General features: G+C 35.7%; 1 protein-coding gene and 1 long non-coding RNA gene across 4 annotated transcripts in view; both read right to left on the reverse strand.

Annotated features, from left to right (window-relative positions):
* Positions 1–402: 402 nt before the first annotated feature.
* LOC123525057 (uncharacterized) lies at positions 403–10497 on the reverse strand. Of its 3 annotated transcripts, XM_053537744.1 has the most exons (10): positions 10042–10494; positions 7679–7899; positions 6967–7057; positions 6138–6209; positions 5398–5460; positions 3703–3759; positions 2880–2960; positions 2009–2074; positions 1240–1321; positions 430–670 (listed from the first exon to the last, which is right to left on the reverse strand). In XM_053537744.1, the coding sequence occupies exons 2-10, from the start codon at positions 7783–7785 to the stop codon at positions 597–599; spliced, it is 693 nt and encodes a 230-aa protein (XP_053393719.1). In that variant the 5' UTR covers positions 7786–7899; positions 10042–10494; the 3' UTR covers positions 430–596. The 3 variants fall into 3 exon arrangements, with proteins under 3 accessions (XP_053393721.1, XP_053393720.1, XP_053393719.1); XM_053537745.1 differs by lacking the exon at positions 2009–2074 and having other exon boundaries at positions 411–670; positions 10042–10497; XM_053537746.1 differs by lacking the exons at positions 2880–2960; positions 3703–3759 and having other exon boundaries at positions 403–670; positions 10042–10174.
* A 2480-nt stretch (positions 10498–12977) lies between these two features.
* The window catches only part of LOC123545575 (uncharacterized), a 45485-nt gene continuing 38105 nt past the window's right edge, over positions 12978–20357 (reverse strand). The window contains exon 7 of the long non-coding RNA XR_008370058.1: positions 12978–13279. This is a non-coding gene — a long non-coding RNA (uncharacterized LOC123545575). The remainder of the gene's footprint in view (positions 13280–20357) is intronic.

Below are 20357 nucleotides of genomic sequence, written 5' to 3' on the forward strand. Positions count from 1 at the left end.
CTAGATATCATCAAGGTGAACATTCTGATTAATTTTCATGAAGATCTTGTGAAATATATGGCCTCTAGAGAGGTCACAAGGTTTTTCTATTTTTAGACCTACTGACCTAGTTTTTGACGGCACGTGACCCAGTTTCGAACTTGACCTAGATATCATCAAGATAAACATTCTGACCAACTTTCATAAAGATCCCATGAAAAATGTGACCTCTAGAGTGGTCACAAGCAAAAGTTTACGGACGGACGACGGACACCGCGCGATCACAAAAGCTCACCTTGTCACTTTGTGACAGGTGAGCTAAAAAACAAGATGGTCATGCATGCAATATATATAAAACATAAAAATAAAGAGAGGTTATTTGTAATAGTTAACTATTCTCCCCTGATAGTTTTCAAATCAGCATCTTCATTAGTTACTGGAACATACCTATTTTAATTTGAAACAGAGGGAGTTAATTTGACATAAAATCAGTTCATAGGATTTTGTAATATGGAATTTGACTGGTTCTCGTAAGGATTGATACAAGTGCAAGTTTGATTAAGATCTAACATCTCTATTGTGTTCATAAGATGAAAATTTCTGGTAATTCAGGTAATTCAACCATAAGTAACGAGTCCTTCACCATCCACATTATGGACCACTCCATCTTGAATATACTTCACTCTGTAGGCTGCAATGGAACATATTGAACAACTATTAATATACTGCAAACAATTGCTGGCAAAAAGTAACTTTTTAATGCTATTGACATAATGATATAATGTTAATTGATTGTTGGTGAATGATAAAATTAGGTCCTAAGTATCTGCATACTGGGAGGAATGTTTTAATTACTATTACCTTGCTTTTTATACTAAGTATCTTGAGCATAACTTCGGAAGTATTAGTGGTATATGTTTGATACTTCACACAATGATAGCTGCAATTGTGAAGTAGGTCAGCCTATTACGTTTCTTTTTTAATTATCTTACTTTTTTCGTATAAAACAATAAAATGCTTGTCCAGAGAATAACTTGAAACGTATTCAAGACCTTTAATGATAGAAGGTGAAAGTGTTGGGAATCATGACTCAGTTGTATTGATTTCTTTCTTAAAAATTCTTCGCTCTAGCAATTGCAAGGGAGTTAGTGAGATGTTATAGTAATTGTAAGTGTAGTCAACCCTTGATCACAGATTATACTCTCAGTTACTTATTAAGTCAGTGCCACTATAAATACATGTATAACTAAATATACTTACAATTTTTGTTAATCCTTATAATCCTGGCCTTGTAGGAATGTCCATCCTTATACAATGCCCAAACTTTTTCACCAACAGAGAACTGAAAAGACAAACAAATATCCTCATTTATATCTTTGGAACTTGCACAATGTCAAAAGGTAACAGAAATAAATTTTGATAAACATGAAAATATTTGTTGTTTTTGTAAAGAGGGCTTTGAAATTATTACTTGACACATTAAATGCATTAAAACACTATTTTTTGTCTTTTCTCAATCAAATTTCTATTGTGTTTGTACTGAGATAGATATAATTATATTTCCTCAGTGATTGAAGAGTTCAATACATTTATAATTCTAAATTTACCCACGTAATATCAAGTTTAAGTTACTGGCAATAACTTTGTGCTAATGTTCTATGTCTCCGAAGGTTTAAATCCTAGCACTGGCTTCAATTTCTTTTCTTTCTTGATCTTGATTTTTTAAACATGTTTAAATGCAATATATATTACCTTCTGATATAAATAATGTGTCATAATACTTATTTTCATGCAAAATAATCTTTTGCCTAAATATGACGGCCAGCGAGTCTCTTTAAGAATTTCATTTGTTGATCAAACAAGTAATTTTTATGGGATTGCTGAAAATTATATTTTCACTACTCACTCAGAAGCTTTTTGTCTCACCACAGATCATACTTTAATTTACACTGAAATTCTGAAAGTCTAATACACAAGAGCATGAATTACATGCAAAAACTTGATCAATGTAAATTATTACATCTATTACCTTTACTTTCTTGCTTGGTTGCTCACTTTCATCCACCAAGGGCTCCCTTTCATTCGCAAGTGGTCGCTGCAAAGGAAAACATACAAGTAAGAGTTTAATGTCAATTTTGACCTTTAACATCTATGTGTGACCTTGAACCTGCATCTCTCCAGAACACATCTACTCATCATAGACAAGAAACCCCTACTGACCTTTGACCTTAAATTGTGACCTTGACCTTTAAGGTAGGGGACCGAGTTTTGCGCATGACACGTCGTCTTATAATTGGAAACATTTGTTCCAAGTAATATTAAAATCCCTTCATGGATGACCGAGTTATGGACTGGACACAAAATTGCGGACGGCCAGCCGGACAGAATGATGGGCGGACAAGTGCTTTCCTCTAGTTCCCGGAACCAGTAGGGGACTAATAAAGATTTTTACCTTATTACGTCATCTTTGTTTGCATAGTTCTTTAATCCTTTTCAAATATTCTTAAAACAATTAAATTTTTTCTGCAAAATCTATATTTTATCATTGTGTACAGGAAATTTTCTTCCTACAGATCTGAAACTTGTTACCTCCCTGAAATTCCTTGTATTTTACAAATTACTTCATAGTAATTTAATAAGTTGTTGAATAAATTTGATGAATTACCATGATTTTATTTAGTTATATCATGCAGAAACCTATGTTCTGCCACTTGTGATTATAATTTCAGAAAACTACAATTAAACTCATTCTCTGGAAAGTTTAGACCTACAATTCCAATTCAAAATGTTTAGTGATTTGCCAATTTGTCACTTTATTAATATTCTTTTTCACATTGAGAAGACACATTTTTGCATGGGAAGGCTTGATTCATAAGCAAACAAATTTAAAAATAATTTACCTTAGCAGTCCTACTGGATTTTTTCTGCTGACTTTCGTTCTCACCAGAGTGAGCCTTATGATTAGCGGCCATTACTGCATACTGAAAAGTAATTGTACATGTTGAACATGTGACAAATGTCATGAATTGATTATAATAACAATTAAGTCTTTCTTTCACAATACAATCATCAATCATACATTCTGCAAATAATCTCTTTGAATTCATCAAACTCATATATAGTTGTCAAATTAGACAATATCATCTTCCAAATCGAAAATGGATTTTACTTTTGAGTGAAATACTAAGTAATATCATGTCAGATGTGTAGTACAGTTAAACCAGTATTAAGCAGCCAACCCAGTGGAAAAAGGTGGCTTTATAATGTAGGTAATTTATACAATGCGTTTTGGGAAATGAGGCAACTACTTTAGATATGTTGACTGATTAATAAAGATGTCTGCTAAAGCAGGTTTTACAGTAAAGTAATCACAAAGGCCCAAGTGATAAATTACAATGCATTATTTGTAAACTGACTGGTACAACTATAAAAAAAGATCTATTTCCATTCTAACGCGATCATTTAGATTAAATGTAACAAATGTGCTAAAATATTTGCTGTGCAATCCTAATTAATTGCTTTTTCAACATCTCATGCAAGCATGATATACTGGTTTTAGATCATGCTAAAATTCTTGTATCTGTATGAAAGGACAAGCAAACCATGTTCTTTGTGCCGTTACCTTGTTTCACTTTCTACAGGTATACTTTCAATGAGACTGTTGCATGCAAAAATAATGTGGAAACAAAATGCTTATCATCAAAAGATTAACGTTTTACATACCTTTTTTACTTCATCTCTTAGTTTTTCTATTGTTTTAAGGTGATCCTCATTGTCAATCTGCAAAAGAAATATTGTAAATCATTAAAAACAAGGAATCAGTAAAACCATAAGTACTTACGGTTGTCAGAATGTGGACAAAATCAACAAGACCCCGGTAAAGGGAGATAATTAAATAAATTGGCATTCAACGTTATGGTTCTTAAAATGAACTTGCTGACTTCGCATGCAGTTTGAATAAATAATTGTGATATTTTAGTTATGCCCCAGAACAAAACATTGAGTAAAGGGAAATAATACAAGAGCTGTCACAGGAGACAGCGCGTTCGACTATTTCGATGGTGGATAGTGAAACTGGGCACATCTGAGGAAACTAGAGCTGTCACTGGAGTGTTTAATGACTCCAATTGTGGATGAAGATATTACACAATAGCCTCAGTCTATGTCAAAAATGTCAACTTAAAGTAATAAGACAGGAAAAAATAAAATGTATCAAAACACTATATAAGTATATCCTAAGCAAAAAGGGACATAATTCATTAAATATTGGTGCCAGAGTTATGCACCTTGTGTGGGTGATGTTGTTGAACAACTATTTTAAGTTTGAATCAAATCCATTCAGTAATAACAGAGACAGAGTGAAAGTGCATTAAAACTTTAACCTAAAATTCTAAGTACAAAGAGGGAGCAATTAATGAAAAATTGGTGCCAGAGTTATGCACCTTGCACTTTGCACCATATGGTGTGGGTGATGATGTTGAACAACTAATTTAGTCTGAATCAAATCCATTTAGTTATAACAGATGTAGAGTAAAAGTGCACCAAAACTTTAACCTAAAATTCTATGTAGAAAGTGGAAATAATTCATGAAAGATTGGTCCCAGAGTTATGCAACTTGTGTCATATGATAAGGGTAATGATGTTGAACAGTTGTTTAAGTTCGAATCAGATCCACATAGTAATAACAGAGATAGAGTGAAAGTGCATAAAACTTTAACCTGAAATTCTAAGTAAAAAGGGGAATATTCATGAAAAATTGTGCCAGTGTTATGCATCTTGTGTCATATGATGTGGATGATGATACTGAACAACTATTTTAAGTTTGATTCAAATCCATTCAGTAATAACAGAGATAGAGTGAAAGTGCATCAAAACTTTAACCTTAAAATCTAAGTGCAAAGGGGGGATAATTCATAAAATATTGGTGCCAGAGTTATGGCCTATACATCAGATGATGTGGATAATGATAAGGAATAAGTATTTTAAGTTTGAATCAAATCCATCAAGTAATTACAGAGATAAGCTGAAAAAAGAGAAAGTGCACCAAAACTTTAACCAAGGTTGGGATGCGGAAAGACGCTGACGCCGGGGCGAGTAGGATAGCTCTTCTTATACTTCGTATACTCGAGCTAATAAAAAGTAGGCCATGTAGAGTTGTACTTCTTTGATATTGCATTTTCTATCGGTGGCTTCTTTCATACTGTGATTTTTCAATCAAAAGCCTTGTACAACTTCAAGTCATGTTCCGGACAAGCATTATTAAATACAGCGGGATACTTCAAAAACTTAGTAAAGTAGACTAATGGTTCTTTAAAACTTCATTTCCTCGCATGGCCTATATGATAACTATTTAGACTAGCCAGATTTATTAGACCAGCATGTAAGACTAATAAACTACAATATCTACACATTTGTTACCTTTAATTGCTGATTTTCTTCTTGCAACTTTCTCACCATGATATCTTTATTCTTGTTCTCTTCCTACATAGAAACAAATAGTTACATTAATGTCTATGACAATGAGTAACATTCCATAGATACCTATATTGACACAAAGAATCTTATGACCCTCCATCAGGGACAGCTTTACAGACAACTGAATTCCCTTCCCCACAGACTCTTAGACACTCTGGGATGACCATTTGTCACCCCTTGGTTCACAAGGGTGACTATATACCTATATGTATGACATTTGTGTGCTTCTTTTACATATAGGTTTTGTAGTGTACCCTTACATTTTTACAAAACTAGACTGGATCTTATAGCTTTCATTCTCGTGATTATATACATGTAAATATAATATTGCACCATGAGTGCACCATGTATGTTTGAGTCATACTGTATAGCAAATGCAAAGCACTAAGGTAATGCTGCCCCTAAAATAACATAAATCATTTAAAGCTGCTACAGATGTCAGTGCTATGAACTATTTTTAATTTGTCCCAAATTGTTATCATTTAATATAAGAGATAATCAATCAAATTGCAAAACAAATTTGAACAGTTGTTTGAAATTACATGCTGCAAAAAGTAAACCATTCTTTTTGTGGATTACTTAATTTGATGATACAAAGATTTTTGCAATGGAATCTGTAGCCAAGTAGCTTTAAGCTGGAAAATTCTAATTATTCAAATTCCATCAAAAACGTAGAACCAAACCTTCAATCTGTCAAACTCCTCTTGAGTTAAGCTGTGCGTACGTTCATCTGAACCATTTGTAGCTGTATTGCACTAGAAATAAAAGAAATTAATTTATCAAAACCAGCAGTAACAATTTTACAGAATGTAGAAGTATATATAGATCTTTTAATGCTGATGCTGAAAAGCCTTAAGGATTTAATGGTTTTTTTTGAAGAATTTACGAACAAGATGAAAATTGTGGAAAACTTACAAATGTGAAGAAATGTAAATCTGACATAATTTGTTAATTTATGATGGAATCTATCGCCACGAGGGTATGAGAAGAGGCCAGTTTCCAATTTAATGCTGAGCGCCAAGCATGGGAGTTACTGGTACCATTTTTCACATCTTTGATATGACATGGCAGGGGATCGAACCCACGACCTCCCGCACTCAAAGCGGACGCTCTACCACTAGGCTATCGAGGTGTATTACATTTGTGAAAGCATGTTCGTTTATAAATACTACTTTAGCTTAATTCTATGTTTTTTATCAGTAAATCTTTAAAATTCTGCTTCCTGGGAATAACCAGTACTGGTACATGAAAGCATGTTCGAACAACATTGTAAGAAAATAAAAATTGGCTCCCAATGTCATAGGAAAAGTAATAATAATGAAAGTAACTAAGGAATGTTTGATTATGACAGACTTAGTAAACACTAAATGCAGTCTTTGTAGTGTCTCTGTTATATGATAAACATGTACAGAGAAATGTTCATGACCCGCTTTTCCTGTTTACATAATTCAGTTTCTCATACACTGATAGACTGTGAAAAATTATCATCAACAATAAAAGCTATGTATTTACATCATCATTCTCATTGTCAGTATTGCCCGTTTTCTCATCTTGTGTGTTTGGTGTTACTGCAGCTTTCATCTTTCTTGCCGTGAGTCTGTTCCTGCAATCATAATTTAATGTACATATACCCAAATTATTTGACTTTCATCTGGTACATATAGTTACCAAATGGTCTATGAAAGAAATAAACCTGAAAATGAAACAACTATCTCTTTTTACAATTTCACAAAACTATGTTATCAGATCTAAATGTATGATAGAATGTCTACATTACAAAAAAAATAATTTGCCACTACTTCTGGTTCGTTTACACTCTTTCTTTGTAATGCTACTGATGTCCTTTGGTAGGACAGTCCCTGTCAAGATGTAGGTGACATGAAGTTGCATTTTAAAACAGAGACACATCATGGGTTGTTGTGTCTCCAGGTAGGGCCTGGAAATGAAACCTATAAGGCACCTTTTTCCATTAGCATCCTCCATATGGTAACCTTGGACCAGACACCATCGGGATAGGGAATTAATAACTGATACAATGTCATGGTGGATTTCAACCAGCAATAACCCATGTTATAAGGTTAACTGATAAATTCCCAATCTAAATCATGCTGGATTTAAAGTGTCATAATCTTCCGTCAAAACTACTTGGAGCTTCGTTTAGTTTAAAAGAGTTCCTAACCAAACAATCATTCAAAACATTTCTAAAGAACAAACCATAACTTACAGCTCTTTCTGATAACTTTTGACTCTTAATTCCTCCCATACCGTCAGCAACCTCCCCTTATTGTTGTCATCCAAGGTAACGAAGTTTGTGAAGGCAGTCTGCTTCATCGGCTTCTTGTCTGTCCACTGGCTGGCAAGTGCCTCTATTCATGCCCACATTACCTCATCGAGGTCAGCCACGGCAGCCATAGTCCTTAGTTTAGCTCTTGCCTCAGCATTTGACTGAAATATTAATTAGCATTCTAAACACTAAAAACCTCCATTCTGGAAGTAAATATAACACAAAAATATACATATATAAACACATGTATAAACAAGAGCTGTCTCCATAGGATGACACATGCCCCCGATGGCACTTTGAATGAATAGTTATGGCCGATGTTAGAGTTTAGGACCTTTGACCTACGGAGCTGGGTCTTGCGCACGACACGTCGTCTAACTGTGGTACACATCCATGCCCAATATTTTTAAAATCCATGCATGAATGACAAAGATATGGACCGGACACGCCCATCAATGCACTATGTTGAAATATGACCTTTAACGTCTAAGTGTGACCTTGACCTTTGAGCTACGGACCTGGGTCTTGCGCGAGACACATCGTCTTACTGTGGTACACATTCATGCCAAGTTATTTGAAAATCCATCCATGGATGACAAAGATATGGACCGGACACGAATGCACTATCATGAAAAATGACATTTAACGTCTAAGTGTGACCTTGACCTTTGAGCTACGGACCTGGGTCTTGCGCGCGACACGTCGTCTTACTGTGGTACACATTCATGCCAAGTTATTTGAAAATCCATCCATGGATGACAAAGATATGGACCGGACACGCCCAACTATCATGAAAAATGACCTTTAACGTCTAAGTGTGACCTTGACCTTTGAGCTACGGACCTGGGTCTTTCGCGCGACACATCGTCTTACTGTGGTACACATTCATGCCAAGTTATTTGAAAATCCATCCATCAATGACAAAGATATGGACCGGACACGAAAATTGCGGACAGACTGACAGACCGACAGACCAACAGACTGACAGACGGTTCAAAAACTATATGCCTCCCTTCGGGGGCATAAAAAAAAAGTTAAATAGATATGTTGAGACCCAGCTTTTCATTTCAAGGTTTAACATGTAAATTGATTTATTCAGTCCTAAAAAATGATGCATTTTTAGATGATGTATTTTTGAAAATTTGATATAGAGTTTGCCTTACGGTGTGTGGAAAAATCTTTGATCATTTCAATGAAATAGGAAAAACTGATTCTTGCGATAACAATTTTCTCATGATTTTTTTTAAATATAGAAGGTTTACTCGGGAACACGGACATATATGTATTGAGAATTGGATAAAAGTCAAAGGGACTAATTAACTCTCAATTCAACTACAAATCTGACATGTGAATCAGAAAATTGATATTAAACAATTAAAAGAAATTTAAAGACAGTTTTAAAGCACAGCTGAATATTAAAAGAAATTCAATCATGACATATTCCTAAGCACTGTGGAGTTATTAGCTTCTCTAGTGCTAAAGGTCACAGCGACCTTGACCTTTGACATAATTTCAACTATCTTAATAGAGGACCACTAGGCAATGCAACATACCAAATATCAAAGGCCTATTCTTTGTGGTTTCAGACTCAAAAAAGATTTTTTATTGTAAGTCTTTGTTAAACTTTCACCCCAGGAGTATAATTTGAAAAATCTTGGTACAGGACCAATAGGCAATTCTATACACCAAATATCAAAAGTCTAACTAGTGCTTATGGTTTCAGCCAAAAGATTTGTGAATTTCTCAGCTAAAACATCTATTTTTAGCTCCCCAGACCTAGTTGTGCAATGGACCTGAACCATTCAAACACCTTTGAAAGAGGACTCCCGAAGGATTATTCCTGTGAAGTTTTATCAAAATCAATCCGTGGTTTAGGAGAAAATGTCCAGAGATGGTTGACAAATACACACACGGATGTACTGACAAATGCATCCACATATAACAGAGTCTGACATTGACCGATCACAATAGCTAACCCTTATAAAAAAGTGCTCAGATGAGCTAAAGAGGAAGAGTTTTTGACCTTGGAGGTCACCTTGAATGTAAAGGTCATATATCTATTTATCAATGTGAAGGTACTGTGTCAATGAGTAATGTTTGTGAGCTTAAAAAATCCATATATTTAAAGCAATTATGCCCAAAATATGATGTTTGACCTTACATTGCTCACACTGAAGTACCAGTTTTTGTGTACGTATGTACATACATAAGGATGGACAGACTGATATGCCACAAGTATACAGGGGAATATACATAAAAAAACACCCTTTTTACAAATTATTAAGTAAATCATAAAACCCTACCTTATATCCAAATATTGCACTAGCTTCTGGTGACCACTGCTTATTTCTTTTCTTTATCTTTCGTAGAATTATGCATTTGTCAATAAAATTCATTGACAATGACAATTCATCCTCTTTATTTTGTTGATATGCATCACTTAAACATTCTGTTGTACTCAGACTGTTCTTGTACACTGTCACGAGAACTAATGGGTCTACAAGACAACTGCTGTACAGTGATGCCAATGCTTCTCTGGAATGGTTCCCTCCAAGAACTTCCAGGGTCACTCCGCCAGGAACCTCAGCTTTGTCCATGCTGCCAGAGATGAAGATGGCTGCCAGGATTTTGAAGTGCTTGCCATTCACAAGGAAGCCTTCTCTTAGCTTTTCTACATGCTCCCTGTTAAGTGGCCTAACCATTCTTTCTTCAGTTGTTGGTTTAATGTTGTTGATGTGCACTTTACAACAGTCAGCTAAAATATATCAAGCAAGAAATATCTTGATAGCAAAGAAGAACTAGAACAGACAATAAAGATGACTAGTATACCCCTGAAAGTGTGCATGGATACAGCTGCATGCCTGAAACTGGAATAACTGTCCATAGAAGGGCTTTTATTTCATTTATCACATGTTTGACGTCACGGTAGTGTAATAAAGCCATTAAATAAAAATGATAATACATGAGTGTAATAAAGCTTCGACATCGATGACATTAATTTTATAGTACATGTCACGTTGGTCAAATTAACTTGTAAAAGGTGGTAGAAACAGGAAAGGCTAGCATTTGATAACAAGAGGGCCAAAATGGCCCTATATCACGCACCTGTTATCATTGCACTTAAGGACAGGTAGATCAAAAATTATAATAAAAAAATCAATCAAAAGAAATATGAGAAAAAATAGTTGAACTTTTCTTAAAGCTACTTCAAATAAAATTATTTTCAAATCAGGCCAGTAGTTTTATGCCCGAAGGATTACATCGAGCAAAATTTTGACTGATGAAGGACAGGAACAATAAAGGGAAGAAATTAAAAATAAATCTAAGGCCTCAGAAAAAATATCTATACCAAAGGACAGGAACAACGAAGGGCAAAATTTAACCAAAAAGAAATAAAAAATTCTTACAAGGTACTGTATATGTCAAAATCTAAAAATTGGAGGTACAATCCATGTTGTACCACACAAAAGTGGAGAGCGCATTTGGATGGCTCATTTCAAGGTTGATAAGTCATATGACTTATATTTTGTTTCAGTTACTTCCCTTTTATGTTACTCTGAATAGCTTATTAAGTAACTTTATTATTATTGGCCTAAGGGAAAAACCGAGATCACTACGTGACAGGTGAGCTAAAAAGAATATTACATTTGTGACTTTTCACATTGAATTAAAATATTAAACCTGATGAATAAAATTGATAAAATGCTCGGCAGAGCCTCGCATTTTATTATTATATTCAACTTGTTTGATAAAGACACATATGCAATATCCTCTATGTAAATAAGAAGTGCCTATGGTTTTGTTAGGGTGTATACTGTTTGGGTGTACACTGCTGTTTGTGAACAGACTAAATGAAAGCAAGACAGCTATTTTCCTGTTGGCCGTCCGACTGACAAAATTTTAAAGCGTGCCCTGTGCCTAATTATGACGAACACTTCAGTGGTTTGAAAAAAAAATGCAGCACAAACTGTACAAGTAGTGTGCTCCAAAAGGAAACTAAAAACAAGAGGGCCATGATGGCCCTATATCGCTCACCTGTTATCATTGCACTTGAGGACAAGAAAGTCCTCAGAAAAAATATCTAAGGACAGAAACAACAAAGGGAAGAAATTTAACCAAAAAGAAAAAAATATTGGAGGTACCATCCATACCAACCACAGAAAACTAGTCTCGTGTTTTCCCTACGGCCAATAATAAAAAAGTTACTAAAAATAAGCTACCGTATATATAGTAATGTAAAAGGGAAGTAATTAAAAAATAAATATTGTAAATAACAGGGAATTATCTGAAGTCAGAATATGGTTTTTAAATAAGAAAAACGGGCGTTTTCAAATATGTTTTTTTTTCTGTGACGTCATGTATATATTTTATCCACGCTTGTCAAACAAAGGAAAATACACATACCTTTGTATTTGTTTCTTTTTACCATAAATAAATTCATATATGAGCCATGCCTGCATGTCTCACTTTCAAATACGAGTCATGCCTGCATGACTCACTTTCACGACTCGCTTTCAGAGATGAGGCATGCCTGCATGACTCATTTCCGTCATACTGAGACATCCATGGATGACTTACTTCTGTAAGCGAGCCATCCATGGATGACTATGTAGCCGTGTCATCCACGGATGACTCACTAACAAGGTTGACATCCACGGATGACTCACTTCTGTAAACGAGCCATCCACGGATGACTCAAAAGGCTGACATCCATGGATGACTCACTTTCAAGAGTGACATCACTGAAGGACTCAAATAATGCCTGTTATGAATTGATGTCTTATATGTCGAGCCATACATGTATGTCTCAATTAAAGCACAGTCGGATGATCCCTAGGTTTCATATGAATTTGTAAATATTGAATCTGAAAATCACCTGTTACTTCGATTACGATGAGTTAAAGAAAATCATTCAAATTGGTATCAAAGTGTTATTATAATTTGGAGACAAGGGGTGTTGATCAGGAAGCAAGTCCAAGAAATAATCATAGTTGATGCTATTTGGGTATCTTATATGTCGTGCTTTAGCCTACATTTTTTATATATTAATATCTACTCATTAATTTCATTGTTACACAACAAATCTTTTTTGAAGTTGCAGAAACATTAGCTTAACCGGAAATAAATAGATTTGATCAGAATACTTTAACCACAGGAAGTATTGATGAAATGGAAACACATGTTCAGTGGCAAATCTAAACATGCTAATCTACCTCTTTGTATATCAAGTGAAAACCAGTTCAGTTTTTCAACTTTAATTGTTTATTATATTTACTATACAACATACTAATATTGAAGGTGTGTAAAATGTTCCTCGTATACTTTCAAATATTTGTTAACTCATCAGATCTGTCCAAATGATACTTTGAATTACTTTCATCAATCACAAGTAGATATAATATCAAATTATAGTTTTAATTGTTTGTAATCTCTGTTTAACTGGACCACTCGTACACCCTTGTGCAAAATGCTAAATGATCACTCATTCTTCTGCCATCACAACAACTCCTCATGATTTCACCTCCGAATCCATTGCAACACCTGTATTTTTGAAAAGAAAAATGTAATGATTTATATTAGTAAATCTTATGATATAAAATCATTCATAGAAGGTGTTATCTGTTTGCAAAAATTTAGATACAGAAGCAAAAATACAGTTATGAGCTCTTAGTGTCAAATCACAGTATTAATTGAACTGTAATATACTCCTCATAAATGTGTGTTGGGCATGTTGACAGGTATATTAATTAAAAGTATGCAAGACAAGCTGTAAAGTAGACTGAAATACATCAAGAGCTGTTTGAAAAACACATATCCCCACTGATAGCCTTAGATATTAAATGACCTTGAACTTTGACCCAGGTTCAAGTTTAATAGGTGTCTTCTATTAAAGGAGACTAACCATCCTATAAAACTGGAAGTATGTAAGTCAAACAGACCTGCGGGTGTTGAATTAAAATGGTTTTCACCCTAAGTGACCTTGACCTTTGACCCCATGACCTGGAAATAATTAAGGGTCATCTTCTCAAGGAGACTGGGTAAATTAGATTTGCCGATATTGATCTATAAAGAATACGATGCTAAGTGACCTTGATCTTTGACCCAGTGGCCCAAAATTCATAAAGGTAATCTTCTAAAGGAGACCAATCAACCTATGAAATTTGAAGTGTGTAGTTCAAACAGATTTTAAGATATTGCTTTAAAATGGATTTGACCCTAACTGACATTGACCTTTGAATTCATGACCCAGAAATTATTTGGAGACTTAACATCTAATAAACTATGAAGCCTCAAGTCCAAATGGTTCTCAAGATAACCAGTGAATGAAGTTATCCATGCAATACAAAGTCTCCTGGAAAGCACCTAATTTTCTCTACTGCAGTGCAACATTATGAATATATACGATATCTGTCAGTGATGTATAAACAATATTGTATATATATATATATATATATACAATATGTTGTATCAAACGCTTGGATTAAAATTTGCATATACAAAAACCTACAGATGTTTATTGTTAAGTAACATCCATAAATATAAACAAAAGTGTCAAAATGTCACAACATACTCCTGTCATAGCAATTTCTTTACACTAGCACCTGCATTTTCATATTGATTTTTATTGGCAAATTATAAAACAAGAGGGCCATGAAAATCATGTATAACTCACCTGATCTATTGACCTAAAGATCATCAGGATTAACATTTTGACCAAGTTTCATTAAGATATGGTCATAAATGTGGCCTCTAGTGTGTTAACTAGTTTTCCCTTTAATTTGACCTAGTGACCTAGTTTTTGGCCCCACATGACCAAGATTCCAACTAGGCCTAAAGATCATCAAGATTAACAGTCTGACCAAGTTTCATGAAGATACAGTCATAAATTTGACCTCTAGATTGTTGACAAGCTTTACCTTTGATTTGACCTGTTGATCTAGTTTTTGACCCCACATGACCCAGATTCGAACCTGACTTAGAGGTCATCAAGACATCCATGAGTTTCAAACTTAAATTCAGGTCTCTCGAGTGTTAACAATCTTTACATTTGATTTGATCTGGTCACCAAGTTTTTGACCCTACCTGACCCAGATTGAAACTTGACCTAAAGACCTTCAAGATAAACATTCTGATAAAGTTATCAAGATATTGTCATTAATGTGGCTTCTACAGTGTTAACAAGCTTTACCTTCGATTTGATCAGATGACCTAGTTTTTTACCCCATCTGACCCAGATTTAAACTTGAACTAAAGATCATCAAGATTAACATTCTGACCAAGTTTCATTAAGATATGGTCATAAATGTGACTTATCGAGTGTTAACTAGCTTTTCCTTTGAATTGAGCTAGTGACCTAGTTTTTGACCTCACCTTGCACAAAATTAAATCTGACCTAAAGATCATCAAGATTAACATTCTGACCAAGTTTCATTAAGATAAGGCCATAAATGTGGCTTATAGAATGTTAACTGGCTTTTCCTTTGATTTGACCTGGTGGCCTAGTTTCTGTTTTCACTTGACCTAGATTTTAACTTGACTTAAAAGTCATCAAGATGAACATTCTGACCAAGTTTCATAGAGATATTATCATAAATGTGACTTAAAGATTCTTAATAAGCTTTACCTTTGATCTGACCTGGTGACCTAGATTTTGACCCAAGATGACCCAATATCAAACTCATCCAACATTTTATTAAGGGTAACATTCTGACTAAGTTTCATTAAGATTGGGCCAAAATTGTGACCTCTAGAGTGTTAACAGTCAAATTGTTGACGATGACAGACACTGGGCGATCACAAAAGCTCACCTCAGCTAAAAACTTGTAAGTTATTTATAGTAACAACAATGGGAAGTTAATCCTATATACAAACAAGAAAAAATATTTCTAATATAAGTCCATACTAAACTCTTTACCAGGTAGAGATAGGTCAAAATACACCTACAAGAGGGTCATGATGACCCTAGATCGCTCACCTGAGTAATATGAGCTACATGTTTCAAATGTCAAACTGATTTAGAAAATTTTTCGAAGATTTTCCGATGTACAATCAAGTAACCCTTGGGACGGGGCCAATTTTACCCCAGGGGTCATGATTTGAAGTTTGTAGAAGTCTACTAGGCAATGTAACATATCAAATATCTAAGATCTAGGCATTCTGGTTTATTTTTAGCAAAGTTTTCCCTATGTAAATCAAGTAACCCTTAGGCCTGGGTAAATTTAACCCTGTGGGGTCAAGATTTGAACAAATTTTGTAGAGGTCCACTAGGCTATGCAACATGTCAAATATCTAAGATCTAGGCCTTCTGGTTTATTTTTATGCCCCCGAAGGGAGGCATATAGTTTTTGAACCGTCTGTCTGTCGGTCTGTCCGCATTTTTCGTGTCCGGTCCATATCTTTGTCATCGATGGATGGATTTTCAAATAACTTGGCATGAATGTGTACCACAGTAAGACGACGTGTCGCGCGCAAGACCCAGGTCCGTAGCTCAAAAGTCAAGGTCACACTTAGACATTAAAGGTTATTGCATTGATGGGCGTGTCCGGTCCATATCTTTGTCATCGATGGATGGATTTTCAAATAACTTGGCATGAATGTGAACCACAGTAAGACGACGTGTCGCGCGCAAGACCCAGGTCCGTACCTCAAAGGTCAAGGTCACACTTAGACATTAAGGGATAGTGCATTGATGGGCGTGTCCGGTCCATATCTTTGTCATCGATGGATGGATTTTCAAATAACTTGGCATGAATGTGTACCACAGTAAGACGACGTGTCGCGTGCAAGACCCAGGTCCGTATCTCAAAGGTCAAGGTCACACTTAACTTAGGATAGTGCATTGATGGCGGTCGGTCCAATCTTTGTCATCGATGATGATTTTTCAATAACTTGGCATGAATGTGTACACAGTAAACATGATGGGCAAACCAGGTCGTACTCAAAGTCAGGTCCATTAGATTAAAGTCTTTTTTCATGATAGTGCATTGATGGGTGTCCGGTCCATATCTTTGTCATTCATGCATGGATTTTAAAATAACTAAGCATAAATGTGTGACACAGTAAGACGACGTGTCGCGCGCAAGACCCAGCTCCGTAGGTCAAAGGTCCTAAACTCGAACATCTGCCATAACTATTCATTTAAAGTGCCATCGGGGGCATGTGTCATCCTATGGAGACAGCTCTTGTTTTGAAATTTTTTGAAGATTTTTCTATGTAAAATAAAGTGACCCCTGGGGTCATGATTTGAACAAATTTTGTAGAGGTCCACTAGGTAATGCTACATGTCAAATATCTAAGCTCTAGGCCTTCTGGTTTATTTTTAGAAAATTTTGAAGGTTTTTCTATGTACAATTAAGTAACCCTATGGGGCGGGGTCAATTTGACCCCGGAGGTCATGATTTGAACAAATTTTGTAGAGGTCCACTAGACAATGCTACAAATTAAATATCTAAGCTCTAGACCTTCTGGTTTATTTTTAGAAATTTTCTGAAGATTTTCCAATGTAAAATAAAGTGACCCTTGGGGCGGGGTCAAAATTGACCCCGGGTGTCATGATTTGAACAAATTTTGTAGAGGTCTAGTAGGTAATGCTACATGTCAAATATCTAAGCTCTAGGCCTTCTGGTTTATTTTTAGAAAATTTTGAAGATTTTTCTATGTACAATTAAGTAACCCTATGGGGCGGGGTCAATTTTGACCCCGGGGGTCATGATTTGAACAAATTTTGTAGAGGTCCTCTAGGCAATGCTACATGTCAAATATCTAAGCTTTAGGCCTTCTAGATCTGGTTTATTTTTTAAATTTTTTTGAAGATTTTCCTATAGAAATCTATGTAAAATCAAGTGACCTCTAGGGCGGGGTAAATTTTGACCCTGAGGTCATGATTTGCAAAAATTTAGTAGAGGTCCACTAGGCAATGCTACATGTTAAATATCTAAGCTCTAGGGCTTCTGGTTTTTGAGAAGAAGATTTTTTAAGATTTTCCTATGTAAGATCAAGTGACCCCTGGGGCGGGGTCAATTTTGACCCCGGGGTCATGATTTGAACAAATTTGGTAGAGGTCCTCTAGGCAATGCTTCACACCAAATATTTAAGCTCTAGGGCTTCTGGTTTTTGAGAAGAAGATTTTTAAAATTTTTCCTTTCGGTTGCCATGGCAACCAGAGTTCTGCATGGAATTCAATTCTTTGAACACCTTTTGTAGAGCTTCACCCAAGAAACATTCCTGTGTAGTTTGGATGAAATTGGCCTAGCGGTTTATGAGGAGATGTCGTTTAAAGTAGAAATTTTACGGACGACGGAGTGATCAGAATAGCTCACCCTGAGCCTTTGGCTCTGGTGAGCTAAACAAGAGGGCCATGAAGGCCCTGTATCGCTCACCTGACCTATTGACCTAAAGATCATCAAGATTAACATTCTGACTAAGTTTCATAAAGATATGGTCATAAATGTGATCTCTAAAGTGTTAACTAGCTTTTCCTTTGATTTGACCCAGTGCCCTAGTTTCTGACCCCACATGACCCAGATTCGAACCTGACCTAAAGATCATCAAAATTAACATTCTGACCAAGTTTCATGAAGATACAGTCATAAATGTGGCCTCTACAGTGTTAACAAGCTTTTCCTTTGATTTGATCTTGTAACCTAGTTTTTGACCCCACCTGACCAAGATTTGAAATTGACCTATAGATCATCAAGATCAACATTCTGACCAAGTTTCATTAAGATATGGTCATAAATGTGGCCTCTACAGTGATAACTAGCTTTTCCTTTGATTTGACCTGGTGACCTAGTTTTTGATCCTACATGACCCAGATTCAGCCTGGACCTTGAGGCCATTAAGATTAACATTCTGACCAAAATTCATGAAGATATAGTCATAAATGTGGCCTCTACAGTGATAAAAAAGCTTTTCCTTTGATTTGACCAGGTGACCTAGTTTTTGACCTCACATGACCCAATATTGAACTTGGCCAAGATTTCATAGAGAGTAATATTCTGACAAAGTTTCATTAAGATTGGGCCAAAATTGTGACCTCTAGAGTGTTAACAAGCTTTTCCTTTGATTTGACCTGGTGACCTAGTTTTTGACCCCAGATGACCCAATATCGAAGTGGTCTAAGATTTTATTGTGTGACCTCTAGAACTACTGTTGTTACTGATCACTTGTGTGAAGTTTCATTAAACCGTGTAAAGGGGATCAGGAGAGATGGTACGCACAAGATTGTGTCTATGTATATAGTATAGTAACAAAAAACAAAGTCCCGTAACTCTGCAATTTTTTTTTCTGAAAGAACCTAACATGCCCCATGCACAACTACTGTTGTTACTGATCACTTGTGTGAAGTTTCATTAAATTGTGTCAAGGGGATGAGGAGAGTTGGTGCGCAAAAGATTGTGTCTATGTATATAGTATAGTAACAAACAAGAGCTGTCTCCATAGGATGACACATGCCCCCGATGGCACTTTGAATGAATAGTTATGGCCGATGTTAGAGTTTAGGACCTTTGACATACGGACCGGGGTCTTGCGCGCGACACGTCGTCTTACTGTGGTAATCGGGGGCATAAAAATACAGCCTCTACAGCATTCACAAGCTCAATGTTGACAGACATACAGACAGACAGACACTGAGTGATCACAATAACTCACCTTAGCATTGCTCAGGTGAGCATACAAGGGTGCTCATGGTGGTGAACATTTGTGCTAAGTTAATCAAAATCCCTCAAGGCATGAAGAAGAAATGCTCTGGACAAAGTCATTCTTCAATTTGACATCTGACCTCCAAGTGTGAGCTTGATGTTAGACCTAGGGACCTGGTTCTTGCGCATGACAATCCGTCTCATAGTGGTGAACATTGAGCTAAGTTACATTAAAATTCCTCCGTGCATGAAAAAGAAATGCGCTATACAAAGTCATTCTTGTATCTGACCACTGGCCTCTATATGTGACCTTGACCTTTGACCTAGGGACCTGGTTCTTGCACACTCCGTCTTATGGTGGTAAACATTTGTGCCAAGTAATATTAAAAACCCTTAAAGAATTTTTGAGTTACAGACTGGACAGGGAAAAAAGCCCTTTTGGCCTTTGACTTCTAAGTGTGACTTTGACCTTTCAGCTAAGTGCCCAGGTTTTTGCGCATGCCACTTTGTCTCATTCAGAAGATGTTGCCTATAGTGTTAACAAAGTTTTTCTATGATTTCTGCTACTGTCCTACTTTTAAACCTTTTGTAATCTAATTTGAGACTTGGTCTAGATTTGACAAAATCAAATATTCTTAGGTTTAAGAAAATCAGGATGTGGCCTCTAGAGTGTTTACAAGATTTTTGTATGATTTGCCCTAATGACCTAGTATTTGAAATCAGGTAATTTGTCTAGATTTTATAGAGACAAACATCCTGACCAAAGTTTCATAAAGGTTTGGTACAAAATGTGCCATTGAGTGTTAGAACAAGGGTTTACTATCTATTGACCGTGTGACCTAATTTTTGGCCCACATGACCCAGTAACAACCTTGTCTGAGATTTTATTAAGGGTAACAGACTGACCAAGTTTCATTAAGATGTGATTGAAACTGTAACCAATAAAGTGCATACAGGCAAATTGTTGATGACGATGA

This window comes from Mercenaria mercenaria, chromosome 3 (assembly GCF_021730395.1).
Source record: "Mercenaria mercenaria strain notata chromosome 3, MADL_Memer_1, whole genome shotgun sequence".
Classification (NCBI taxonomy): Eukaryota; Metazoa; Mollusca; class Bivalvia; order Venerida; family Veneridae; genus Mercenaria; species Mercenaria mercenaria.